Source organism: Pan troglodytes, chromosome 10, assembly GCF_028858775.2.
Source record: "Pan troglodytes isolate AG18354 chromosome 10, NHGRI_mPanTro3-v2.0_pri, whole genome shotgun sequence".
Classification (NCBI taxonomy): domain Eukaryota; kingdom Metazoa; phylum Chordata; class Mammalia; order Primates; family Hominidae; genus Pan; species Pan troglodytes.
Window position 1 is genome coordinate 39,726,141 of NC_072408.2, and position 26,282 is coordinate 39,752,422.

The following is a 26,282-nucleotide window of genomic DNA, read 5'->3' on the forward strand; positions in this document are numbered from 1 at the left end:
TCACCAGATGTCAGGAGTTTGAGACCAGCCTGGACAACATGATGAAACTCTGTCTCTACTAAAAATACAAAAATTAGCCAAGCATGGTGGCGTGTGCCTATAATCCCAGCTACTCAGGAGGCTGAGGCATGAGAATCACTTGAACCCGGGAGCCAGAGATCACGCCACTGCACTTCAGCCTGGGCGACAGAATGAGACTGCATCTCAAAAAAAAAAAAAAAAAAAAAAATTCTAAAAAGCCTTCAGCCCTATAGAACTCTCACCCCAGGCAGGTAGCAATTTTTTGCACAGAGAGCAGTGCAGTAGTTACTAGAAAAGGTGTCTCTGGTCTTTTGACAAAAGGACAGGTGCAGCCTTGCTCCAGGATTAGTTTATTTCTGTGTGTAATCTTCTAAGTTTGCAAAGCACTTTTTATGTCCACTGTAATTTAGTTATCATGGGACTATTCTGTGAGGTGTGTGGTGAGTATTAGAGCCATTTTATAGAGCAGGAAACTTAGGCTTAATTTGATTATCTCAATTTGTTTTCAAAATCTAGTACAGAAAAATTAATTTCCTTGCCTCAGGCCGTATTCCTAGTTAGTAACCGGATTGGTCATCTTATTTCAAAGTTGGTGTATGGCCTGGCATGGTGGCTTACGCCTGTAATCCCAGTGCTTTGAGAGGCCAAGGCAGGCAGATCACCTGAGGTCAGGAGTTTGAGACCAGTGTGGCCAACATGGTGAAACCCCGTCTCTACTAAAAATACAAAAAAAATTAGCCAAGCGTGGTGGTGCATGCCTGTAATCCCAGCTACTCGGGAGGCTAAGGCAGGAGAGTCACTTGAATCCAGAAGGCTGAGGTTGCGGTGAGCTGAGATTGTGCCATTGCACTCCAGTCTGGGCAACAAGAGTGAAACTGTATCAAAAAAAATAAAGAAAAGGAAAAAGAAAACTCACAAAGTTGGTGTGGAACTTTTATTGCAACTTAACAATCTTCTCATAGATGTATTTTTTATTTGAGGAAAAAAGAAACTACCTGTACACACAGAAAAGCATAAACTAGCTAAACTATTTTCTCTCTTTTTTTTTTTTTTTTTTTTGACAGAGTCTTGCTCATTTGCCCAGGCTGGAGTGCAGTGGCACAATCTTGGCTCACTGCAACCTCTGCCTCCAAGGTTTAAGCCATTCTCCCACCTCAGTCTCCTGAGTAGCTGGGATTACAGCTGCCTGCCCATACCACGCCTGGCTAATTTTTGTATTTTTAGTAGAGACAGGGTTTCACCATGTTGGCCAGGCTGGTCTTGAACTCCTGACCTCAGGTGATCCACCGCCTCAGCCTCCCAAAGTGCTGGGATTACAGGCGTGAGCTACCGCGCCCAGCCAAACTAATTATTTTCTTTTGACACTCTTAGAAACTTTGCAAGTTTCCATTTCTGCTAATGAGTAGTCTTCTGTCAGCTTCTTTGTAGATAATCTTTGTGCTTTTTCCAGGACGGTCAGAAGTACCGTTGTGAAAGGCTGCCCTCTGCCTGTGGTCTTTCCCAGATTAGAGAGGTTGAAGTGCTGTCGAAAGACCAGGTGCAGGAGAGATCTTACCAGCAGTGTTAAGTAATTGCTCAGTTTCCTCATTCGTTTTCCTTGGGGTCACTCAAAAATATTGATAACCGCCCTGCTCTGGAACCCAGATGATGGGAAAGAGTCTGTCTTCAAGGAATGCTAGTGAAGCTATGGATGAAAAAAAGCAGTTAAACCTCCTGCTGTCTCCATAGTGGTAACTCCTTCCAAACTGTTTGGGGACTTTTACAGCTTTCTTATGTCAAACTGCCCTAAGAGGCTGAGATGAAGAGAGAGAGGTTGAGTCACTGTAATTCCTTCTTGTTAATATAAAAGAGGGAGGGGTAACAGTTACATAAGGTTCTCTTTTTTGCTTTGCAGAATGCATCTTGTCTTGTTCTTGCAGCCCGGCATGCCAGTGCTTCCTCCACGGTAAGGTTTGGAAAAGAAGACTAAGAATAAGAATCATTGCGGCCAGCCTGACCTTGGGGCAGAGGATTTGGCAACCACCTGGCCTCTTATTATCCTGAGTATTTCCTGGAAGTGTTTGTTACTATTGTTATTGTTATAGCTGCTATTATTATTATATTACTATTTAACAAATAATTTACTCAGTGGTATAGTGAGATGGGAATATCAATACGTTTGCCTAATTCTTTTAAATGTTTTAAGTAGTGTAAAATATACATAACATAAAATTTACCATTTTAATCATTTTTAAGTATATGGTTTAGTGGCAGTAGATATGTTTACATTATTGTGCAACCATCCATCTCCAGAACTTTTGTCTGCCCAAACCGAGAAACTGTTCCCATTAAACATTAACTCCTCATTCCTTCCTCCCCCTGCCTAATTCTTTTACCCTCATTTGTGCAGAGTAGTTGACCAGACTTCCCTGGCAGATAAAGCCAGCTTCTAAAAAGCAAATTCTTGACACACCTACTTTGCAGGAAATCTAATAAACTTTTAGACCATTGCTTAGTCCTTCTACTTTTCTTTTTAGAATTTGAAAGACATATTGGCTGACCTGATACCTAAGGAGCAGGCCAGAATTAAGACCTTCAGGCAGCAACATGGCAAGACGGTGGTGGGCCAAATCACTGTGGACATGGTAAGGGTTGTGTGGCTTTGGCTGGGAAAAGTAGCTCTGTAATGTGCTTCAACAAAAGTAACATTTTCTCCACTGACTATTCAAAAGCATTCTGTCCCATAGGCCCTGTAGGACAGCTTTAGGATGACTTTTCCCCATCCTTCAGATTCTGAGCAGCTCAGCTGATAGTTTCTCAACAGTTTTTAGCTTATTGGTCTCCATCCCCTTCTCCTAGACTAGAACTCATTCTGTTTGTTTTGATTGGTTGGAATTTGAGGGTAGGGTATGTTGGGGAGTGGTTGAGTGGGCAGGAGAAAAAAAGTGAAATACAATAAGAAAAGGAATCAAACAGAGGGCACAATGGCTCATGCCTATTATCCCAACATTTTGGGAGGCTGCAGATGGAGAATCACTTGAGGCCAGGAGTTAACAACCAGCTTGATCAACAAAGGAAGATACCATCTCTATGAAAGAAAAATTTAAAAAATTAGCCAGAGATGGTGGGATGCCCCTGTAGTCCCAGCTACTGGGGAGGCAAAGGCAGGAGGATTGCTTGAGCCCAGGAGTTCAGGGCTGCAGTGAGCCATGATTATGCCACTGTAGTATAGCCTGGGCAACAGAGGGAGACCCTATCTCCAAAACAAACAAAAAAGAAAGATAGTGATTTCTCAACTTAAAAAATTTCATTTCCAGGCCTGTTGCAGTGGCTCATGCCTGTAATCCCAGCACTTTGGGAGGCTGAGGCGGGTGGCTCATCTGAGGTCAGGAGTTCGAGACCAGCCTGGCCAACATGGTAAAACTCCGTCTCTACTAAAAAATATAAAAATTAGCTGGGCATGGTGGCAGGCAACTGTAATCTCAGCTACTCAGGAGCCTGAGGCAGGAGAATCACTTAAACCCAGGAGGCAGAGGTTGCAGTGAGCTGAGATTGCACCATTGCACTCCAGCCTGGGCAAGAGTGAGACTCCATCTAGGGGGAAAAAAAAAAAAGATCAGCCTTGGCAACATGGCTGGCAAAACCCTGTTTCTTTTTTTTTTTTTTTTTTTTTTTTTTTTTGGGACGGAGTCTCACTGAGACACCAGGCTGGAGTACAGTGGCGTGATCTCGGCTCACTACAACCTCCGCCTCCCGGGTTCAAGCGATTCTTCTGCCTCAGCCTCCTGAGTAGCTGGGATTACAGGCCCGCGCCACCACGCCCAGCTGATTTTTGTATTTTTAGTAGAGACAGGGTTTCACCATGTTGGCCAGGATGGTCTCGATATCCTGACCTCGTGATCTGCCCGCCTTGGCCTCCCAAAGTGCTGGGATTACAGGCGTGAGCCACTGCACCCGGCCTAAACCCCATTTCTTAAAAAAAAAAAAAGAAAAGAAATACAAAAAATTAGCCAGACATGGTGGCATGTGCCTATAATCCCAGCTACTCAGGAGGCTGAAGTGGGTGGATCACCTGAGCCTGCCAGTCAAGGCTGCAGTAAGCCGTGATTGTGCCACTGTGCTGCAGCCTGAGTGACAGACTCTGTGAGAGGCTTAGTGATCTTCCCTCCTCCTCAGCCTCCCAGAGTGCTGGGATTACAGGCATGAGCCCCACCGTACCTGACCACAAAGTTTTTTTTTTTTTTTCTTTTTTTTTTTTTTTTTTTTTTGAGATGGAGTTTTGCTCTTGTCACCCAGGCTGAAGTGCAATGGTGTGATCTTGGCTCACTGCAATCTCTGCCTCCTGGGTTCAAGCGATTCTCCTGCCTCAGCCTCCCAAGTAGCTGGGATTACAGGCACATACACCATGCCCGCTAATTTTTTTATTTTTAGTAGAGACATGGTTTCACCCTGTTGGCCAGGCTGGTCTCAAACTCCTGACCTCAGGTGATCCACCTGCCTCGGCTTCCCAAAGTGCTGGGATTACAGGTGTCAGCCACTGTGCCTGGCCACAAAGTTTAATTCTTTAGTAAGCTGACTCCTCAGACATCTCTCACCAAATGGAGTCTTACAAGTCTGAGAATAAATTTTCTCTCCCAGATCCCATGAAGCTCTAACAAGTTCTAGTCTGAATCATTCTGATTACTGGCCACAGCCTCTTTTTTTTTTCCTTCTTTCTTCATCCTCTTTAGATGTATGGTGGCATGAGAGGCATGAAGGGATTGGTCTATGAAACATCAGTTCTTGATCCTGATGAGGTAAGACATCTTCATGTCAATTACTAATAATCATTGAGTTTGTGCAAATACGCAAACCGTGGATTAGACCAGTAAGGGTAAGCACAAAACAGAGCACCTAGCTTCATATATTGGAAGGTAGAGAAGACATATGTATGGAATAATTGAAGAACAAATTTACCTTTTAAATATATCAACTAGTAAAAATAAAAGTACAAAACCACAGGTAAGTTATGTGAAGATTTAAGCTTTAAAAGTTCTGTTCTGGACCGGGCGCAGTGGCTCACACCTGTAATCCCAGCACTTTGGGAGGCTGAGGCAGGCAGATCATGCGGTCAGGAGGTTGAGACCATCCTGGCTAACACGGTGAAACCCTGTCTGTACTAAAAACACACAAAATTAGCCGGGCATGGTGGCAGGCACCTATAGTCCCAGCTACTCGGGAGGCTGAGGCAGGAGAATGGCGTGAACCCAGGAGGCGGAGTTTGCAGTGAGCCGAGATCGCACCACTGCACTCCCAGCCTGGGCGACAGTGTGAGACTCCGTCTCAAAAAAAAAAAGAAAATTAAAAATTGTATTCTGGGCTAGGCATGATGGCTTGCCACTGTAATCCTAGCACTTTTGGAGGCCAAGGTGGAGCATTGCTTGAGGCCAAAAGATCGGGACCAGTCTGAGCAACATAGCAAGACCCCACCTCTACAGAAATAATAATTAACATAAAAAGTTCTACTCTAACTTGTTGTAAGGTCTGATGAGTAAGACCAGTCATGTGACTTCTAGGCTATAAACTTGAGTTGTAATTCTCTCTCTCCTCTCTCAAGGGCATCCGTTTCCGAGGCTTTAGTATCCCTGAATGCCAGAAACTGCTACCCAAGGCTAAGGGTGGGGAAGAACCCCTGCCTGAGGGCTTATTTTGGCTGCTGGTAACTGGACATATCCCAACAGAGGAACAGGTAAAGCAGAAGGATATTATTAGCTCTTCTCATTCCCCTTCTTCATTGCCTTTCTCTAATCTCAGACACTTAATGCTGATCCGGCATTTATAGAGATGCGTAGTGAAGGGAAGGAATCAGCAGAGTTCTGCTGTATAAATGGATTGGGTTGACCTCTCTTGGGTTTTCTTTACTCAGATGTTGCTGTCCTTTTTTATTTTTCTCCTTCCTTGTCCTTGCTGGTGTTCTGAGCACTGTCTCTTTTTCCACAGGTATCTTGGCTCTCAAAAGAGTGGGCAAAGAGGGCAGCTCTGCCTTCCCATGTGGTCACTATGCTGGACAACTTTCCCACCAATCTACACCCCATGTCTCAGCTCAGTGCAGCTGTTACAGCCCTCAACAGTGAAAGTAACTTTGCCCGAGCATATGCACAGGGTATCAGCCGAACCAAGTACTGGGAGGTAGGAAATTTGGGTGGGGTGATCGGTGTGTGATGGGGATTCAAAGGACTTGAGTGTGAAGGGAGGGAAAAAATACAGAATCTTTAGAAAAATTACCTCTGAGTTAATCAGAAACTAACTTAACAGATTTTCATTGGAGGCTTGTTTTTTGTCAGTTGTTGGAATTACAAAGCTAAGTAGAGCATGATTTCTATCACCAAGACTGTTTGTTTGGTTAGGCTGACACACGTGCAAAAAAAAGAAATTATTAAAATTCCATAGTCGGCCGGGCACAATGGCTCATGCCTATAATCCCAGCACTTGGGGAGGCCAAGGCGGGCAGATCACGAGGTCAGGAGTTCAAGACTAGTCTGGCCAATATGGTGAAACCCCATCTCTACTAAAAATACAAAAATTAGCCAGGCGTGATGCCGGGCGCCTGTAATCCCACCTACTCAGGAGGCTGAGGCAGAAGAATCACTTGAACCTGGGAGGTGGAGGTTTCAGTGAGCCGAGATCGCACCACTGCACTCCAGCCTGGGCAACAGAGTGAGACTCCATCTAAAAAAAAATTCCATAGTCTTGCTGTAACAGAGGTATGTACACATGGCTGTTGAAACGGAAAAGAGACCTAGGTAGGTGGCTCACACCTATAATCACAGTGAGTCATGATGCTGAGGTGGGAGGATTGCTTAAGGCCAGGAGTTTGAGATCAGCCTGGGCAACATAGTGAGATCCTATCTGTACATAAAAAAGGAAAAAACAAGAAAAGAAAAGGATGTGACTTAACTGCAGGGTCTCTGAGGAAGGTTTCACAGAGCAGTCTCATGCTAGCACCAGAGGGTCACTTTCCCTCCCTATCTTCTTCAAATACAGAAAACTTTGAGAAATCTTACAAGTTGGGAGAACAGCAATTGCAACTCTGGAGTCTAGGAGGACTAATGCCAGTCAGTCATGTTCTCGGCTAGCCAACCTAAGATACCCATCAGGAGTGGGAGAGTGGTTAGTATCCTTGGAGTAGGCTCCAGATCCAGAAACAAATGAGCTGTATTCTCTGAAAATGAAAAGTGTCCTTAATAGTTTACAACGCTGGTTGGGGTATGGAAAGATTGTTTCTTATCCCAATGCATAGTACATAATTCCTTCCATCCTCTTCTAGTACCCCCACAAACTCAGAAACACTGGGTAAAAGTACAAATGATCTGGCTAGGTTTACAGGAGAATGTACCATTTTCTTTTGTTCCTTATTTGGAGATAGGTAGTATAGGAACAGAAAATTTTCTTTTTACAAAGCAGGTACATTAAATGATTTTTTGGCCAGGAGGTGCCAGCCACCAGGAAGGCCCTAAAGAGTTCACTGTGGTGCAAGACACAGAAGAGCATGATCCACTGCTCTGATGCAACCCCCTTGGGTCCTTGGCAAATCTAGATTGATTTAGTTGGTCAATATTAATTCGGCACCAACTGTGTGTAGAGAATTGTGTTTGCAGTTGAGGAAGATAGAGAGCATTTAAAATTGATATTAACTTGGTTGGCATTGGGGAGTTGGTATCAGAATGATGCAAAATATACACATTCACACCACATAAAGCATTTATTTATAAAGGCTTATTTATAAACACTTTAGGTGGTATGAATGTGTATATTTGTACCTGCACACATTAGCAGGTACAAAAGGTCATATAATCTTAATATTTTGTTTTTCATTTTATTTATTTATTTATTTATTTATTTGAGATGGAGTCTCGCTGTGTCACCCAGGCTGGAGTGAAATGGCATGTGAACCACCGTGCCCAGCCATTTTTATTTTTATTTTTTTAGAAATAGGTCTCTCTCTAATCACCCAGGCCAGGATGCAGTGGCATGATCATAGCTCACTGTAACCTTGAACTCCTGGACTCAAGTGATCCTCCTGCCTCAGCCTCCCAAGTAACAAGGACTACAGGCACATGCCACCATGTCTAGCTGGCATTACAGGCGCACACCACCACTCCTGGCTAATTTTTGTGTTTTTTTTTGTTTGTTTGTTTGTTTTGAGACGGTGTCTTGCACTGTCGCCCAGGTTGGAGTGCAATGGCACGATCTCAGCTCACTGCAACCTCCACCTCCTGGATTCACACAATTCTCCTGCCTCAGCCTCCCGAGTAGCTAGGATTACAGGCGCACACCACCACACCCAGCTAACTTTTTGTATTTTTAGTAGAGACAGGGTTTCACTATGTTGGCCAGGCTGGTCTCGAACCTCTGACCTCGTGATCTGCCCACCTCGGCCTCCCAAAGTGCTGGGATTACAGGCTTAAGCCACCACGCCTGGCCTTGTCTTTTTAATAGAGTTTCACCGTGTTGGCTAGGCTGGTCTAGAACGGCTGGTCCAGAAATCCTGACCTCAGGTGATTCGCCCACCTCTTCCCCAAAGTGCTGGGATTATAGGCGTGAGCCACCACCCTGGGCCTTTTTGTTTGTTTGTTTTGTTTTGTTTTTTGAGATGGAGTCTCGCTCTGTTGCCCAGGCTGGAGTGCAGTGACGCAATCTCAGCTCACCACAACCTCTGCCTCTTGGGTTCAAGCGATTCTCCTGCCTCAGCCTCCCCAGTAGCTGGGACTACAGGTGCGCACCACCACGCCTGGCTAATTTTTGGTTTTTGCTTTTTTGCTTTTGTTTTGTTTTTTTGTTTTTTTTTTTGAGATGGAGTCTCGCTCTGTTGCCCAGGCTGGAGTGCAGTGGTGCGATCTCAGCTGATTGCAAGCTCCGCCTCCCTGGTTCAAGCAATTCTCCTGCCTCAGCCTCCCGAGTAGCTGGGACTACAGGCACCCGCCACCATGCCTGGCTAATTTTTTGTATTTTTAGTAGAGTCGGGGTTTCACTGTGTTAGCCAGGATTGTCTCGATCTCCTGACCTCGTGATCCACCCGCCTCAGCCTCCAAAAGTGCTGGGATTACAGGCGTGAGCCACCGCACCTGGCCTTGTGTTTTAAATAGAGACGGGGTTTCACTATGTTGGCCAGGCTGATCTTGAACTCCTGACCTTGTGATCTGCCTGCCTCGGCCTCACAAAGTGCTGGGGATTATAGGAGTGAGCCATGGTGCCCAGCCTTCTTGAGCTTTTAAGGAGTTGTTTTTACATATACCTTAAGAGGATGATCTTCTGCACAGAACATTTCTTCTATAATAATTTCCATTAACTCTAGATGAATAGTGTAATCTCTTGAGTTGAAAGAGTTTAACTAGCTTCTAGGCCTCTAATTGACTTAAGGTCACTCAGAACAAGGAGATTGATTGCTCTGATGCAACCAGCTGTTTAATTGTGAAGTAGCCTTAAGCTGTTGAATTTAGTCAAATTTGTGAAGTAGCTGACAGATCAAGTTTTGCTAGTAGGCCAGGCGTGGGGACTCATGCTTGTAATCCCAGCACTTTGGGAGGCCAAGGCAGGCAGATCACTTGAGGTCAGGAGTTCAAGACCAGTCTGGCCAACATGGCGAAACCCCATCTCTACAAAAAAATACAAAAATTAGCTGAGCGTCCTGGTGCACACCTGTAATCCCAACTACTCAGGAGGCCGAGGTGGGAGAATCGCTTGAACCTAGGAGGCAGAGGTTGCAGTGAGCCAAGATAGCACCACTACACTCCAGCCTGGGTGACAGAGCGAGACTTTGTCTCAAAATAAAATAAACCAAAAATATATGCTTTTTATTTACCAACTTTTTTTTTTTTTTTTTCCTGAGACAGAGTCTCTGTCGCTCAGGCTGCAGTGCAGTGGCACGACCTCGGCTCACTGCAACCTCCGCCTCCCAGGTTCAAGCAATTTTCCTGCCTTGGCCTCCCGAGTAGCTGGGACCACAGGTGTAAGCCACCACGCCCATCTAATTTTTGTGTTTTTAGTAGAGATGGGGTTTTGCCTTGTTGGCCAGGATGGTCTTGATCTGTTGACCTCTTGATCCGCGCTCCTCAGCCTCCCAAAGTTCTGGGATTACAGGCGTGAGCCACCGTGCTTGGCCTGTTTATCAACTTTTTAAAAAGTGACATGGGCTGGGTGCAGTGGCTCACGCCTGTAATCTCAGCACTTTGGGAGGCCGAGGAGGGTGGATAACCTGAGGTCAGGAGTTTGAGACCGGCCTGGCCAATATGGTGAAACCCCATCTCTACTAAAGATACAAAAAATTAGGCATGGTGGCGCACGCCTGTAATCCCAGCTACTCAGAAGGCCAAGGCACAAGAATCGCTTGAACCCCGGAGGCGGAGGTTGCAGTGAGCTGAGATCGCACCATTGCACTCCAGCCTGGGCGACAGGGTGAGACTCCGTCTCAAAAAATAAAAGTGGCATGAGTTAATAATGTAAGCTAGGTAACGCTTCTTGGCTACATGGGTGACCTTGTGCAAGTTAACTTAGCTAAGCCCCAATTTCCTCATTTATAAAAAGAGGTATATGTTACCTTACAGGATTATTGTAAGAAAAGAAAAAGTAATACTGCAAATAGCTAGCACAGTACCTGTTGCATAGTAAGTGCTTAAAGAATGGAAGCCTCGGCCGGGTGCGGTGGCTCACTCCTGTAATCCCAGAACTTTGAGGGGCCAAGGTGGGCAAATCACCTGAGGTCGGGAGTTCAAGACTAACCTGACCAACATGGTGAAACCCCCCCTCTACTAAAAATACAAAATTAAGCCAGGCATGGTGGTGCATCCTGTAATCTCAGCTACTCAGGAGGCTGAGGCAGGAGAATGGCGTGAACCCGGGAGGCGGAGCTTGCAGTGAGCCGAGATCGCGCCACTGTACTCCAGCCTCGGCGACAGAGCAAGAATCCATCTCAAAAAAAAAAAAAAAAAAAGAATGGAAGCCTTTGTTATTAAATAACAATTGCATATCACTGTTTGATCCTTGGCACATACAGTGAATTTTCTTTGAAAGATGGAACATAGAATTCATTATTAAAACCTAGTGTCTTTTTTTTTATTTTTTGAGACGGAGTCTCACTCTGTTGCCCAGGCTGGAGTACAGTGGCACGATCTTGGCTCACTGCAAGCTCCACCTCCCGGATTCACGCCATTCTCCTGCCTCAGCCTCCCGAGTAGCTGGGACTACAGGCGCCCACCACCACGCCCGGCTAATTTTTTGTATTTTTAGTAGAGACGGGGTTTCACCGTGTTAGCCAGGATGATCTCGATCTCCTGACCTCATGATCCGACTGCCTCAGCCTCCGAAAGTGCTGGGATTACAGGCATGAGCCACTGTGCCCGACCCCTTTTTTTTTTTTTTAGACAGAGTCTCGCTCTGTGGTCCAGGCTGGAGTGCAGTGGCATGATCTCGGCTCACTGCAACCTCCACCTCCTGGGTTCAAGCAATTCTCCTGCCTCAGCCTCCCGAGTAGCTGGGATTATAGGCGCCGGCCCACACCACGCCTGGCTGATTTTTTGTGTTTTTAGAAGAGACCAGGTTTCACCATGTTGGCCAGGCTGGTCTTGAACTCCTGACCTCAAATGATCTGCCAGCCTCAGCCTCCCAAAGTGCTGGCATTATAGGCATGAGCTGCCATGCCTGGCTGTAAAACCTGCTGTCTTAACACATTGAACGTCAAGTCATGGTGTAGTGAAAAAGATCATGATTAAACATATCAGAGGGCCAGGCATGGTGGCTCACACCTATAATCCCAGCACTTTGGGAGGCCAAGGCAGGCAGATCACCTGAGGTCGGGAGTTTCTAGACTAGCCTAACCAACATGGAGAAACCCCATCTCTACTAAAAATACAAAATTAGCCAGGTGTGGTGGCACATGCCTGTAATCCCAGCTACTCAGGAGGCTGAGGCAGGAGAATCACTTGAACTTGGGAGGCGGAGGTTGCAGTGAGCTAAGATTGCGCCATTGCACTCCAGCCTGGGCAACAAGTGTGAAACTCTGTCTCAGAAAACCATATCAGAGTTCAAACTTGACTTTAGCATTTAACCTAATACTATGAGCCTTAGTTTACTCATCTTTAAAATGGCAGTCATTATATACTTTGTAGTAGTAAGCATTGGGAATAATGTTTTAGTGTACATTAGATAGTATTACAAATCACTTAGTGCCTGGGTCATAATAGTTATTCAGTGAAATGGTTATGATTGTTATTCTCTACTTTCAAACATACTCAATATATAACAACCCATCATATAACTAACCATCAACCCAAATAGCCCCAATTCATGGAGGACAGACGATATCCCTGCCTAATTCTTCTTTGCTGATAATTCCTTTTTTTTTCTCCATCTTGCTCCTCTTCTGTCAGTTGATTTATGAAGACTCTATGGATCTAATCGCAAAGCTACCTTGTGTTGCAGCAAAGATCTACCGAAATCTCTACAGAGAAGGCAGCGGTATTGGGGCCATTGACTCTAACCTGGACTGGTCTCACAATTTCACCAACATGTTAGGCTATACTGATCATCAGTTCACTGAGCTCATGCGCCTGTACCTCACCATCCACAGGTAAGCTAGACCCAGCAACCACAGCCGCTAGGTGCCTCAATTGGTGGGAAATTTTTTTAAAAGCTCCTTTATGTTCTCATCTTCTGAGAACAGATGATAGGCAGCAAGAAGACAGAAACATGGCATAAAGGATGATCCAAGGCAAGAAAGGGGTCTAGTAAGCAAGGTCAGGAGGCCTAAAGAAATTACTGTAACCATGCTAAGAACAAGATGGTGCTTCTGGCTGGGAAAAGGTACTAGCTGCCCACATTAGATGGTCCTTCAGCTTTCCAGGAGCTCGCTCTTTGGGGCCATTGCTATTAAAGCTACGTTGGAGTCATGGAGCAGAGCATACAGGCATCATCAACCAGTAACCTCTCCAGCTCTGTGGATGAGTGAACAAAAGCTGGTAATGAGATTAGGATGCTTTTTTTTTTTTTTTTAGATGGAGTCTTGCTTTGTCGCCAGGTTGGAGTGCAATGGCGCAATCTTGGCTCACTGCAACCTGCACCTCCAGGTTCAAGTGATTCTGCTGCCTCAGCCTCCCAAGTAGCTAGGACTACAGATGTGTGCCACCACGCCCAGCTAATTTTTGTATTTTTAGCAGAGACGGGGTTTCACCATGTTGGCCAGGATGGTCTTGATCTCTTGACCTCATGATCCACCCGCCTTGGCCTCCCAAAGTGCTAGGATTATAGGCGTAGCCACTGTGCCTGGCCAAGATTAGGATGTCTTTTACAAGAGTTTAGGTATAACTGACTGGCTATAGGCTGGCATGAGCCCATAACTAGGCTAGTAAGTGGCAAATAAGAGAACAGCAAAGTTTCCATAATCTGCCCCTTCTTTCTTCCCTTGGCTCTCCCTTCTTACTTCCCCACAGTGACCATGAGGGCGGCAATGTAAGTGCCCATACCAGCCATTTGGTGGGCAGTGCCCTTTCCGACCCTTACCTGTCCTTTGCAGCAGCCATGAACGGGCTGGCAGGGCCTCTCCATGGACTGGCAAATCAGGTAAGACTATTCTTTTTATTTTCCTGCTACATGTTTTCCTTACCCCATGCTTTGTTTCTGATCTTGGCATTCTCTTCTGGCATATGTATTAACATTCCCTTTTTTCCCAAACCTTACCCATAGGAAGTGCTTGTCTGGCTAACACAGCTGCAGAAGGAAGTTGGCAAAGATGTGTCAGATGAGAAGTTACGAGACTACATCTGGAACACACTCAACTCGGGACGGGTAAGCAGAGATGCTTAACGACTAGGAAAGAAACCAAGACACAAGTTCTGCAATTTGGAAGAATTAAGAAAAGAATGAAAGAGGTCCCTAAATTAGAGATTTTTTTTTTCTTCATTTATCTACCTTGAAGAATTTAGAAAAGAATTTCTAGGTGGGCACAATGGCATGCACCTGTAGTCCCACCTACTTGGGAGGCTGAGGCAAGAGGATTGCTTGAGGCCAGGAGTTTAAGGCTGCAGTGTGCTAAGATCACTCCTGTGAATAGCCACTACACTGCAGCAAGGACAACACAGCAAGACCCCGTTCTCTAAAAAACAGTTTTAAATAGGTTGAGTGTGGTGGCTCACGCTTATAAACTTAGCACTTTGGGAGTCCAGGGTGGGTGGATCTCGTGAGCCCAGGAGTTTGAGACCAGCCTGAGCAACACAGACCCTATCTTTTTTTTTTTTTTTTTTTTTTAAAGACAGTCTTGCTCTTGTTGCCCAGGCTAGAATGCAGTGGCGCAACCTCAGTTCACTGCAACCTCCGCCTCTCGGGTTCAAGTGATTCTCCTGCCTCATCCTCTCGAGTAGCTGGGATTACAGGCATGCGCCACCATGCCCGGCTAATTTTGTATTTTTAGTAGAGACGGGGTTTCTCCGAGTTGGTCAGTTGGTCAGGCTAGTCTAGAACTCCCAACCTCAGGTGATCTGCCCACCTCAGCCTCCCAAAGTGCTGGGATTACAGGCATGAGCCACCGCACACGGCCAGACCCCATCTTTACCAAAAAAAAAACAAAAAAAAAAACCAAAAGCCAGATGTGTTGGTGTGCACCTGTGGTCCCAGCTACTCTGGAGGCTGAAGTGGGAGAATTGCCTGAGCCTGGGAGGTCGAGGCTGCCATGAGATGTGATCATGCCACTGCACTCCAGCCTGGGTGACAGAGTGAGATCCTGTCTCAAAAAATAAAAGAATTTCTACTGAGAATACTATCTTTTTTCCTCACTCTTTACAGGTTGTTCCAGGCTATGGCCATGCAGTACTAAGGAAGACTGATCCGCGATATACCTGTCAGCGAGAGTTTGCTCTGAAACACCTGCCTAATGACCCCATGTTTAAGTTGGTTGCTCAGCTGTACAAGATTGTGCCCAATGTCCTCTTAGAGCAGGGTAAAGCCAAGAATCCTTGGCCCAATGTAGATGCTCACAGTGGGGTGCTGCTCCAGGTAAGTCCTCCTTTCCCTCTTTTCCCTCTAATTTGTACCAAACCCTATTGTTATCTGCCATGCACAAAGTCAATTAACTCCTAGTCAGAGCAAGGACTTCCCTCACAGAGCATTTTGATAAAGTTGACTATGAGAGGGTTGGGGGTTGGGGTTGCTCTGTTTTCAGAATCCCAATTGCTATACTTTTCTCAGTGTCATTTCTATTTAAGGTTGACTGGGCTAAGTCCTTGGAGAAAAATGGAAAATTTAGCTTTTAAGGTTTCTATCACCCAGGACTTGTACATGCCACTGCCTCTGCCTTAAATGAAATATTTTTCTCTTCTACCTTACAGTATTATGGCATGACGGAGATGAATTACTACACGGTCCTGTTTGGGGTGTCACGAGCATTGGGTGTACTGGCACAGCTCATCTGGAGCCGAGCCTTAGGCTTCCCTCTAGAAAGGCCCAAGTCCATGAGCACAGAGGGTCTGATGAAGTTTGTGGACTCTAAGTCAGGGTAAAACTGGAGACTGGGTGAAAGTGACTACCAGAAAGTGAGGAAGCCTAAATAAAAAGTATACCTTTGTTTCGGGGGGCCTTTAAAGACTTAAGATTAAATTATATCTGAGGCACTGATAATATGTTTGAGGTTAAAATATAAATTAAGACTTTAAAAGATGAAAAATGGTCCCTTCTTCCCTAATCAGCTCCCTTCCCCTGCCTGGTATGAGTTGCCCATCATAGGCATGGTCCTGGAGGATGACCAGGACTAATGCATGTGGTATGAGTAGGTTTGGCCCCCTCACTGTCTCTAGAGTGAGAATCTGGCTCCTGTTTCCATGGGTCAAAGCCGGTTGCAGAGAATCTGCAGTCACTTTGGAGCTTTAGCTTCTCTGCCAAGCCCTCAATAAGCCAGCAAACCAGGACTCTGCCCCTTCTGTTTCCATAGGAATCATGTTGGATAGTCAGCTGTACCAAGCCCCTTGGCCCTCTCCCATGCACACAAACACCTCCTAGCAAGACCTGTTGGTTAGCTGGACATGCTTTGGCAATTTTTTTATACTACCAAGTGACCATAAAGGCATGGCATTTGTTGTGACTGGCACCCAATGTTTGATTTTTTTTTTTTAAACTATCCAATTAAAATTAAGGTCTGGGAGTGTTCTGTTTCCCATTACTTTAATACTCACCTCCTCCCAGACTTTCTACACCTGTTGCACCTCAGGCTGAGGATGTTCTGGACCTCCCCCTCTTGGTCCCTACTAGAGACCTCTCAACAGATCTGTGGGCCCAGTCATTGGGTTTTATCAGTGCTTAATGTGAACTAAGTTTTTTACTTCCACAGAATACAAGCCACTACCTTCTGACCTCCCCACCCCCCACCAACCCCCATCTTTTAATATGCTGTGGGGCATAGAACAGGGACTCCGGAATGACCAGCATGATATTTTCAGAGTCTTGTCCCTGGGGTATTAGCACCTCTTTTTGAACAGGGAATTGATTCAAGATTGGACATGGTCTCCTCTGATTATCAGGTACTGGGGCTGAGGGCATTAAAAATAGTAAGCCTCCCTCCTCGTCCCCTGCCTCAAGAAATTGCCTCCTTATTTATCAACATCTTTTTCCTCCCTTTCCCTGAGAGCTCACAGTACAATGTTTCAGAAGCCCCATTTGCACAGGTTTTCAGCAACTCAGAATGCTCTACTTCTTTTTCTTTGAGAAAGGATTAAGATACACTCCTGCTGTGCCCCCATCTTTCCTCCAAACTCCTGCCTGTGTTTGTGTGGATACCCAGTCCCAGAACCACACTGTTGAGTTGGACACACTGTAAACCCCTGGGTAACTGTCAAGTCATGATGCAGACTTCAGGTTGTTCTGTATAAAATGCAAAATAAATGTTTTTATTAACAATGCTTGAGCCTATTATTAAATAAGGCCTGGAAGAACCTTTATTATGAGGTAAAGAATCTGGCTAGCAAGATCCTGAACTTAGTGGGTTATAAGTAATCTGTATCCATTTATCTTTAGGCAGGTTTGGCTTTCTTTTACCTTAACCAGAGGAAAGCCTCCCTGAGAAATTTCCAGAGGAGATTTCTGTCCTTCCTCAAGGTTAGGAAGTCCTTGATGTTTAGCCTCTAACCTTGCTAATTTTGTTGTAAGGTAACATACTCAAGGGCTATAGCTGAGATTCTCAATTGCTTATGTGACTAATCCAAGAACTGGTCTAGCCCACTGAGAGAAAGGAACAAACTACCAAGGACGAATGGGCTAGTACTGCTACCTCAGGACCAGAGCCACTAGAGGGCTCTGGTACTTCTTGGAGTGCCTGCTCTTTACAGCTTCCCTGAAGGAGGTCCCAAAAATAACAAGAGGTGGTCCTGAGGGCATCACATATATGGGAGGTCCAAGACCAGATGATTCTGTCCTGAGATCCCTGCTGCAACTGACCTTCTGAAAAAGTCTATAAATAGACAAGGGGGTGGGTACTAGGTCCTGGCTTGTAGAATGTGCTACTATAGTTAGCAGGGACACTGTGTCCAAGAGGCCTTCTTATACCTTCACTCCCCCAGGAAAAGAAGCCATAACTTTGTTCTACTCTACTATATCTACATTATTGCCCCAAGAAACAATATAATAAAGCCAAATTCACACTGTCACAATTTATTGAAATTTTATAAAAACTCAGGCCAAGTGGAAGAATAAGGTACAACTCAAGAGTACAAAGACAACTCCGTTTCCGTTCAGTACTTTTCTCCTCAGCACTGGTGGTAAGAAAGCCCCTTGCTTTCTAGTAGCCAGGCAGCATGGACTTATAGTCTTAAAATGAGGCTTTATGTATTTCAGGCTGGAGGCAGGTTGCCTTTTCTGAGGAATCTCAGGCAGGGTAAAAGTTACTTACCACTCAGTACCTCTGTGCCAGAAGAAAAGCTCAATTTATTCAATCCTTAGAAAAGTTACTATCGTCCCCTGGTCAGACACTAAGGTGTCTTGATAAGGTCCAGAGACAACCATATAGTCCTTATTCTAATTCGTAGTGAAAAGGCTGCAGGCATATGGTGCTCCTACGATGGGCCTGACCCTTTCCTAAGCACATCTCATTTCCACATCCTTTGCCTTCTCTTTCCCCCAACATTTCCAGCCAGCATAGAACCCAATTTCTGGGAAATTGAGAGGAGAAACAGTATTATGAACACAGACTCCTTTCAAATTGGAACAGGAGCCAAACCAAATAAATAAGAGAATTGCGTAGGGAAGTGGGGTAGAAGGGAGGTCAGGGAGCAATCCCTTGCCTCAAGTCTGGTGCACCTCATGGAACATCAGTTCACGGGGGATGGCTGTTTCTGGACCAAACTTGGTGGCTGCCCGACGCTCAAAGGCAGCAACATTCTGTTTGACAACCTCATCAAAAAACATGGTGGCCAGCTGGGAGTGCAGCAGAGAACGAAATTCAAAGGAAATCTGGGAATGGGTAAGAGACAGTCAGAAACTTCCAGACCATGTTGGATAGTCCCTGGCCAAATGCAAGGAAACTGTTCCTCAGTGCCTTTTCTCCCCCTCCCCATCCAGTTCGTTGGATCCCCGTAGGAGCCCTAACTTGGGACTGAGCACAGAGTACGAGTCTGACACAAGCTCAGACTAACTGACTTGGGAAATGCTAGCTATACTTAAAGAATAACCCTGTCAGGTCGGTGCGGTGGCTCACGCCTGTAATCCCAGCACTTTGGGAGGCCAAGGCGGACGGATCACCTGAGGCCAGGAGTTTGAGAGCAGCCTAGCCAAAATGGTGAAACCCCGTCTCTACTAAAAATAAAAAATCAGTCGGGCTTGGTAGCAGGCTCCTGTAATCCCAGCTACTTGGGAGGCTGAGGCAGGAAAATCGCTTGAACCCGGAAGGTGGAGGTTGCAGTGAGCCAAGATCGTGCCATTGCACTCCAGCCTGGGTGACGGAGCAAGACTCCATCTCAAATAAATTAATAACCCTGTCACAGTACCCCAGCCCTTCCTCATACCCAGTCCTCGTCCTCTGCTACACAACCTCCTGACTCACCGAAAAGTCCACAGTGCAGGTTCGAGGATAGGCAGGAATACCAGGGCTGAATCGCCAAATAGTCTCTAAGTGGTTGAAGAGCTTGCCATCAGTACAAACAGCCTAGAATAGGGTAATCAGGTAGTTAAATAACATTACTAAGTATAGGATACAATATAAAGGAATTGAAAGCCATTTTCCTTCTTTTCTGATACGAGGGAAATACTTGACACATGGACATAAAGTACTTACAAGGAAGGCCAAAATAGCACTTTCATATGAAACTGCTAAAAACAAAAAATCTTGTCAATCCCTCCCATACAGGCCTCACCTTGACCATGTGAGGTTTGACCATGGAAACTGCAGAGGTGTAACGTTCCATGACAGGTGGAAAGCCAACCTCCAGCTGGGCTTTCAAATGACCCTTACGGCTGGATACCACCAGAGACTTCTTACACCAGGGCACAAACTCACGGTACTCCTGGACGTTGGACACCACCTCATACATCTCCTGCATTGAGTACCTAGGAGAAGAAGAATCACAGGCCAAGGAGCTGCCAGCTGGGTCAGGTTCCTCCTTGCTATAGGCCCCTAATTCATACCTTTGCCCACTAACCATGCACCTTCAGGAACTACAGATCCCAAATAAGCCTGGATGAATAACTTCCCAAAAGCAAACGTGTAAATCCTTATGATATTGTTACCTTATATTTTGCAGTTTACAGAATGCTTTTGCATTCATTGTTTATTTTGATTTTAAGAGGGACCATCTAGGGAGAACAGAGGCTGTCAGTTTTACTGGTGATCACACAAGGATCAGATCCCAGCTCTTAACAATTTTTTAACAATGTGGCCTTAGGTAAATTACCTGTGTCTCCATTTTCTCACCTGATTTATAGGTTTGTTGTGAGAATTAAATGAGAAATATCTATGTAAAACATCTAAGTCAAGCTGCTAGCATGTAGCAAGTGCTCAATAATTTAGCTATTATGCTCAAAATATACTAAAAAGGTTACGCTGCTAATTTACACATACTATGTACCCATAAAAAATTTTTTTTAATGGTCACCAGAAAAATACACCCTGTTTTTTGTTTTGTTTTTTGAGACAGTCTTGTTCTGTCGCCCAGGCTGGAGTGCAGTGGGGCAATCTCAGCTCACTGCAACCTCTGCCTCCCAGGTTCCAGCGATTATCCTGCCTCAGCCTCCCAAGTAGCTGGGATTAAAGGCGCCCGCCACCGTGCCAGGCTGATTCTTGTGTGTGTGTGGTTTTTTTTTAGTGGAGACAGGGTTTCACCATGTTGGCCAGGCTGGTCTCGAACTCCTGACCTAAAACGATCGGCCCGCCTCAGCCTCCCAAAGTCCTGGGATTACAGGCATGAGCCACCGCACCCAGCACGCCCTGTTGTCTTAAAGTATAGTCCAACCCTAGTCTCATTTCACTTAAGCACATGCACAGCAACCAAGAAGGGAGAAATTAAGGTCGGGAGGGTGGCAGGGGAGGACTGAGGATCAGTATTGTAGCTGGGGAGGGGGATGGCTAGGGATGAATCTTGCCCACCGATGATACCCTGACATTCTTGCCTGGACAGGGTTATTTGGAGGGAAAGGGGAAGTGCAAGGATGCAAGGCAGAGAATGCTTACCCCATGATTCTACGCTCCGAGTAAGCCTTTCGCTTGTTGGTGAAGGGAGCAGCAAATCCCATGAAGGAACGGCTCGAAGGTAAGCCAGCCTCAGCCGCCAAGATCTGGGCAGCCCGAGGCAAGAGGAGGCTGTAGGAGGTCAGAAACCTAAGGCCAAAGGAAAGAGGAGCCAACCGTATAGTTCTTCGTAATCCTCTATCATTTGTAGGTGAAGGAGAAGAAGAGTGCATCCCAGACGAAGGTCGTCCAAACAAGCTTTCCCCCCAGCACCTGCTGCAGCCCGCTAGGCTCTCTCTGGCCAGGGAGTCACGAGTGCAAAAGGTCGAGGGCAGCTAAGGACAGGGCTGGGGGCGGGGTGGGGGGGATGAGAAAAAGGGGTGTGTGGGAAGCGCCAGTTGCCTTTGACTGGGCCTACACTACTGCTGAAAGCTAAGACTTTAAGGAAGCATCATTGTCCCTGGGGACCCCAGGGCGCCCGCGAGGGCCAAGAAGAGGTTGGACACTCACCCCGAGAACTTCCCTTCTCGTACAACTTGCAAAAGCATTATCCAAAGCTCTACATGAGCTCCCAGGGCATGATTGCTGCCAGTCCCCGCCGCGCCTGCATCCCAGTATAGCACCCCTCCACCGCGGAACCCCGGGGTTCGCAGCGACCCCCTGCCCTCAGCCGCGGTCGCCTCCCTCTCACCTCATTGGTCGCGGCGGTGGCAGAGGGCCTGGGGGCGGGGCCGGTTGCGCGCCCGGGCTGAGCGAGAGCCGGCAGCAGCGCTCGGCTGCCGCGCGCGTCCCAGCTGGGACCCGCCGCGAGCCCGCCCAGGCCATGCGCGCGACCCTGCCTGGCCCTCTAAGTTCTGACGCGGGCTACGCCCTCCTCACTCCAAAGGCGGAGCGGCAAGAGGCAGCGGCTGGGCTGGTTCGGGACCTCTGAGCGCAGGGGCGACGGGAGGCGGCAGCACCTCTCGCCTTGCTCCCGTCCAGGCTGCCGGGTAGGCTAGAACTGAAGCCGGGACCGCTGCTCCCGCAGATCTCGGTACCCCCACGTCACGCTGTTGCCATGGCTCGGGCCTGGGAGAGGAAGGAAGGAAGGAAGGGGACAACGCCGCCTGTCGGGAGATGTAGTTTCACACCTCTGGCGAGAAAGGGCACTGGGGTGTGCGTTTGAGAAGCTGCAAAGATGGTTCGGGGACTGAGGTCGCCTGTGGTCACAGGACCCGATACGTAGGCACAGAGGCGACTTCGTGGGCGTGTCTACCGCAGATATCTGTAGATCCTCTGAACGTCGCTCTTAGAGCCTTAGGTTCTCTAGAGGGACAGAGTGAATAGGATAAATGTATATATGAAAGGGAGTTTATTAAGAATTGCCTCACAGGATCACAAGGTAAAGTCTCACATTAGGCCGTCTGCAAGTTGAGGAGCAAGGAGGCCAGTGGTGGATCAGTCCAAGTCCCAAAACCTCAAAAGTAGGGAAGCCGGCAGTGCAGCCTTCAGTTTGTGGCCAAAGCCCCGAGAGCCCTTGGCAAACCACTGGTGTAAGTCCAAGAGTCCAAAAGCTGAAGAACTTGGAGTCTGATGTTCGAGGGCAGGAAGCATCCAGCATGAGAGAAAGATGAAGGCCGGAAGACTCAGCAAGTCAGCTTCTTCCACCTACTTTTACTTTTATTTATTTATTTATTTATTTATTTATTTGAGACGGAGTCTCGCTCTGTTGCCCAGACTGGAGTGCAGTGGCACGATCTCAGCTCACTGCAACCTCGGCCTCCCAGGTTCAAGCGATCCTCCTGCCTCACCACCCCCGCCCCGCCCCCCTCCCCAGTACCTGGGATTACAGGCATGCGCCACCATGCCCAGCTAATTTTTGTATTTTTAGTAGAGATGGGGTTTCGCCATGTTGGACAGGCTGGTCTCGAACTCCTGACCTCAGGTGATCCACCCGTCTCGGCTTCCCAAAGTGCTGGGATTACAGGTGTTAGCCACCATGCCTAGCCCTGCCTACTTTTTCTAGCGTTGCTGGCAGCGGATTGGATGGTGCCCACCATTGAGACTGGGTCACTTCCTTCCAGTCCACTGACTTAAATGTTAATCTCCTTTGGCAACACCTCACAGACACTCAGGAACAACACTTTGCCTCCTTCAATCCAATCCAGTTGACACTCAATATTAACCATCACGGAGCCTTTATCATATTCGGCCTTGTTTATAGTTAGAAGCACTGTTCATCTTTGTAGCTTCCACAAGTGGTTAGTGCTGTGTTCTACATTTTTGGGAAAGGAGATTAACATTCCAAGCTCTGGGCTAAGACTGCATAGTTTTTACCTTTAATATTTATAGAAAGAAGTCGAGGTAGGAAGAACCAGATATTCTTAGGACAGAGAACCATCTTTGTTTGAAAAGTGTGCACTTGATGAAGAGTGAGACCTCATGGACAGAAACCCACGCAATTAAATACCACTATACTACTTTTCATGATTCAAGGAGAAAAAAAAAATGCTCTTGGCTAGGCATGGTGGCTCACGTCTGTAATCCCAGCACTTTGGGAGGCTGAGGCGGGCAGATCACTTGAGGTCAGGAGTTCAAGACCAGCCTGGCCAACATAGTGAGACCTTATCTCTACTAAAAATACAAAAATTAGCCAGGTATGGTGGCGGGCGCCTCTAATCCCAGCTACTCGGGAGCCTGAGGCAGGAGAATCGCTTGAACCCAGGAGGCGGAGGTTGGAGTGAGCTGAGATTGTGCCACTGCACTCCAGCCTGAGCAACAGAGCAAGACTCCATCTCAAAAAAAAAAGAAAAAAAAAAAAAGGAAAGAAAGAAAAGAAAAGAAAGCAAGCAAGCAAGAAAGAGAAAAAATGCTCTTGATAAAAGTCAGGTGGGCCAGGCGCGGTGGCTCATGCCTGTAATCTCAGCACTTTGGGAGGCCGAGGCGGGTGGATCACGAGGTCAGGAGATCGAGACCATCCTGGCTAACAGGGTGAAACCGCATCTCTACTAAAAATACAAAAAATTAGCCGGGCATGGTGGTGGGTGCCTGTAGTCCCAGCTACTCAGGAGGCTGAGGCAGGAGAATGGCATGAACCCGGGAAGCGGAGCTTGCAGTGAGCCAAGATCGCACCACTGCACTCCAGCCTGGGCAGCAGTGCAAGACTCCATCTCAAAAAAAAAAAAAAAAAAAAAGTCAGGCGAACAAAAGAAAAAAAGGAAGGGAAGAAAGAAATCAACAATTAGAAAGAGATTGGGCTAAGTGCAGTGGCTCATGCCTGTAATCCCAGCACTTTGGGAGGCTGAGGTGGGAGGATCACTTGAGGCCAGGAGTTCAAGACCAGCCTGGGCAACATAGTGAGAACTTGTCTCTCCAAAAAGAAAAAAGAAAAAAAAAGAGAGACTAGAACTAGGTGGGTGCAAGAGAATGGTGGTGCCTGCTGTTGAGTTTTAAGAAATTCATGCTATTACAGTACAAGCCTTTCCTCTGCTTGCTTTCTAAATCTTCAGTCAAGCTCTCCACTTTCAGGAAATCTTTCCCTGAGAAGTGTTGTGTGTGGTGGTTATGCAGAGGGGCAGGGGATAAAGTAAATAAAGACTGTGTTGTAGCCAGGCATGGTGGCTCATACCTGTAATCGCAGCACTTTGGGAGGTGAAGGTTGGTGGATCACCCGAGCCCGGGAGTTTGAGACCAGCCTGGGCAATACGGTGAAACCTTGTCTCTACAAAAAATACAAAAAAATTTAGCCAGGCATGGTGGCACATGCCTGTAATCCCAGCTACTTGGGAGTCTGAGTTGGATCACCTGGGCCCAGGAGGTTGAGGCTGCAGTGAGCCGTGATTGCACCACTGCACTCCAGCCTGTGTGACGGGAGTGAGACCCTGTCTCAGAAAAACAAAAACAAAAACAAAAAAAGACTGTGTTGCAATGCTTGTCTAACTAATCTGGAAGAGACATCTGGTCTAGAAACAGGGTAGCTCTTGGGCCGGGCACGGTGGCTCACGCCTGTAATCCCAGCACTTTGGGAGGCCAAGGCGGGCGGATCATGAGGTCAGGAGATCAAAACCATCCTGGCCAACGTGGCAAAAACCCATTTCTACAAAAAATACAAAACATGTCCGGGTGCAGTGGCTCACTGCCTGTAATCCCAGCACTTTGGGAGGCCAAGGCGGGTGGATCACGAGGTCAGGAGATGGAGACCATCCTGGCTAACATGGTGAAACCCTGTCTCTACTAAAAATACAAAAAATTAGCTGGGCATGGTGGCGGGCGCCTGTAGTCCTGGCTACTCAGGAGGCTGAGGTTGAGGCAGGAGAATGGCCTGAACCCGGGAGGCGGAGGTTGCAGTAGGCCGAGATCACGCCACTGCAGTCTAGCCTGGGCGACACAGCGAGACTCTGTTTCAAAAACAAAACAAAACAAAACAAAACAAAAAGCCAGATGTGGTGGTACGCACCTATAGTCCCAGCTACTCGGGAGGCTGTGGCAGAGAATCACTTGAGCCCGAGAGGCAGAGGTTGCAGTGAGTGGAGATTGTGCCACTGCACTCCAGCCTGGGGGACAGACGGAGACTCTGTCTCAAAAAAAAAAAAAAAAGGCGGGGCAAGATGGTTCGCACCTGTAATCCCAGCACTTTGGGAGGCCAAGCAGGTGGATCACCTGAGGTTGGGAGTTCAAGACCAGCCTGACCAACAAGGAGAGACCTCACCTCTACTAAAAATACAAAATTAGCCGGGCGTGGTGGTGCATGCCTGTAATCCCAGCTACTCGGGAGGCTGAGGTAGGAGAATCACTTGAACCCCAGAGGCAGAGGTTGCGGTGAGCCTAGATGGTGCCATTGCACTCCAGCCTGGGCAACAAGAGCAAAACTCCATCTCAAAAAAAAAGTTTGAGCCCATCTTCTCTGGATTAGCAAGAGCCATTGGGTGATCATCAAAACCCATTTTTAATAAGCTGTTCTACCTCTATAGCAGTTAGTACTACCAATTCAAAATAATTATTGACCAAATGAATATGTTTTATTATTTATTTAATTTTTGAGACGGGGGTCTCACTCTGTCACCCAGATTGGAGTGCATTGGTGTAATCTCGGCTCACTGCAACCTCTGCCTTCCAGGTTCAAGTGATATTCCCACCTCAGCCTCCCAAATAGCTGCGACCACAGGGGCACACTACCACATTTTTGGTAGAGACAGGGTTTCATCATCTTGCCCAGGTTGGTCTCGAACTCCTGAACTCAAGCAATATGTCCACGTTGGCCTTCCAAAGTGCTGGGATTACAGGCATGAGCCACCATGCCTGGACTATAAATGTGTTTTGTCAACTTTTCTTTTTTTTTTTAATTTTGAGACAGAGTTTCACTCTTGTTGCCTATGCTGGAGTGCAATGGCGCGATCTCGGCTCACTGCAACCTCAGCCTCCTAGGTTCAAGCGATTCTCCTACCTCAGCCTCCCAAGTAGTTGGGATTACAGGCATGCACCACCACACCCGGCTAATTTTGTATTTTTAGTAGAGACGGGGTTTCTCCATGTTGATCAGGCTGGTCTTGAACTCCCAACCTCAGGTGATCCACCTGCTTGGCCTCCCAAAGTGCTGGGATTACAGGCATGAGCCACCGTGCCCGGCTGCCAC

General features: G+C 46.9%; 2 protein-coding genes across 14 annotated transcripts in view; one reads left to right on the plus strand and one right to left on the minus strand.

Annotated features, from left to right (window-relative positions):
• Positions 1-16,916, plus strand: part of CS (citrate synthase) — a 38,733-nt gene extending 21,817 nt beyond the window's left edge. For 10 of the 12 annotated variants that reach the window (XM_063786552.1, XM_063786550.1, XM_063786558.1 and 7 more), the window contains 10 exons: positions 1,916-1,966; positions 2,538-2,645; positions 4,731-4,796; positions 5,597-5,728; positions 5,980-6,168; positions 12,405-12,604; positions 13,464-13,593; positions 13,717-13,818; positions 14,812-15,021; positions 15,354-16,916. In XM_063786552.1, the coding sequence (XP_063642622.1) occupies positions 1,916-1,966; positions 2,538-2,645; positions 4,731-4,796; positions 5,597-5,728; positions 5,980-6,168; positions 12,405-12,604; positions 13,464-13,593; positions 13,717-13,818; positions 14,812-15,021; positions 15,354-15,524 (1,359 nt within the window). In that variant the 3' untranslated portion in view covers positions 15,525-16,916. The remainder of the gene's footprint in view (positions 1-1,915; positions 1,967-2,537; positions 2,646-4,730; positions 4,797-5,596; positions 5,729-5,979; positions 6,169-12,404; positions 12,605-13,463; positions 13,594-13,716; positions 13,819-14,811; positions 15,022-15,353) is intronic. The other 2 variants (XM_063786551.1, XM_063786554.1) reach the window with 1 other exon arrangement.
• Positions 16,917-17,648: 732 nt separating this feature from the next.
• Positions 17,649-21,872, minus strand: COQ10A (coenzyme Q10A). 2 transcript variants are annotated; one of them, XM_509534.9, is made up of 5 exons: positions 21,363-21,872; positions 20,675-20,821; positions 19,362-19,554; positions 19,052-19,153; positions 17,649-18,462 (listed from the first exon to the last, which is right to left on the minus strand). In XM_509534.9, the coding sequence occupies exons 1-5, from the start codon at positions 21,494-21,496 to the stop codon at positions 18,295-18,297; spliced, it is 744 nt and encodes a 247-aa protein (XP_509534.2). In that variant the 5' UTR covers positions 21,497-21,872; the 3' UTR covers positions 17,649-18,294. The 2 variants fall into 2 exon arrangements, with proteins under 2 accessions (XP_509534.2, XP_003952202.1); XM_003952153.6 differs by having other exon boundaries at positions 21,182-21,383.
• Positions 21,873-26,282: the final 4,410 nt, after the last annotated feature.

What these genes read in the sequence shown, in the direction of transcription:
- COQ10A (XM_509534.9), bottom strand. Translation starts at nt 21,496, where the DNA reads ATGGCCTGGGCGGGCTCGCGGCGGGTCCCAGCTGGGACGCGCGCGGCA. An exon ending in TCGGAGCGTAGAATCATGGG is followed by an intron (nt 19,555 to 20,674) that starts GTAAGCATTCTC and finishes TTCTTCTCCTAG; the next exon opens with GTACTCAATGCAGGAGATGT. An exon ending in CCTGCACTGTGGACTTTTCG is followed by an intron (nt 18,463 to 19,051) that starts GTGAGTCAGGAG and finishes ACCCATTCCCAG; the next exon opens with ATTTCCTTTGAATTTCGTTC.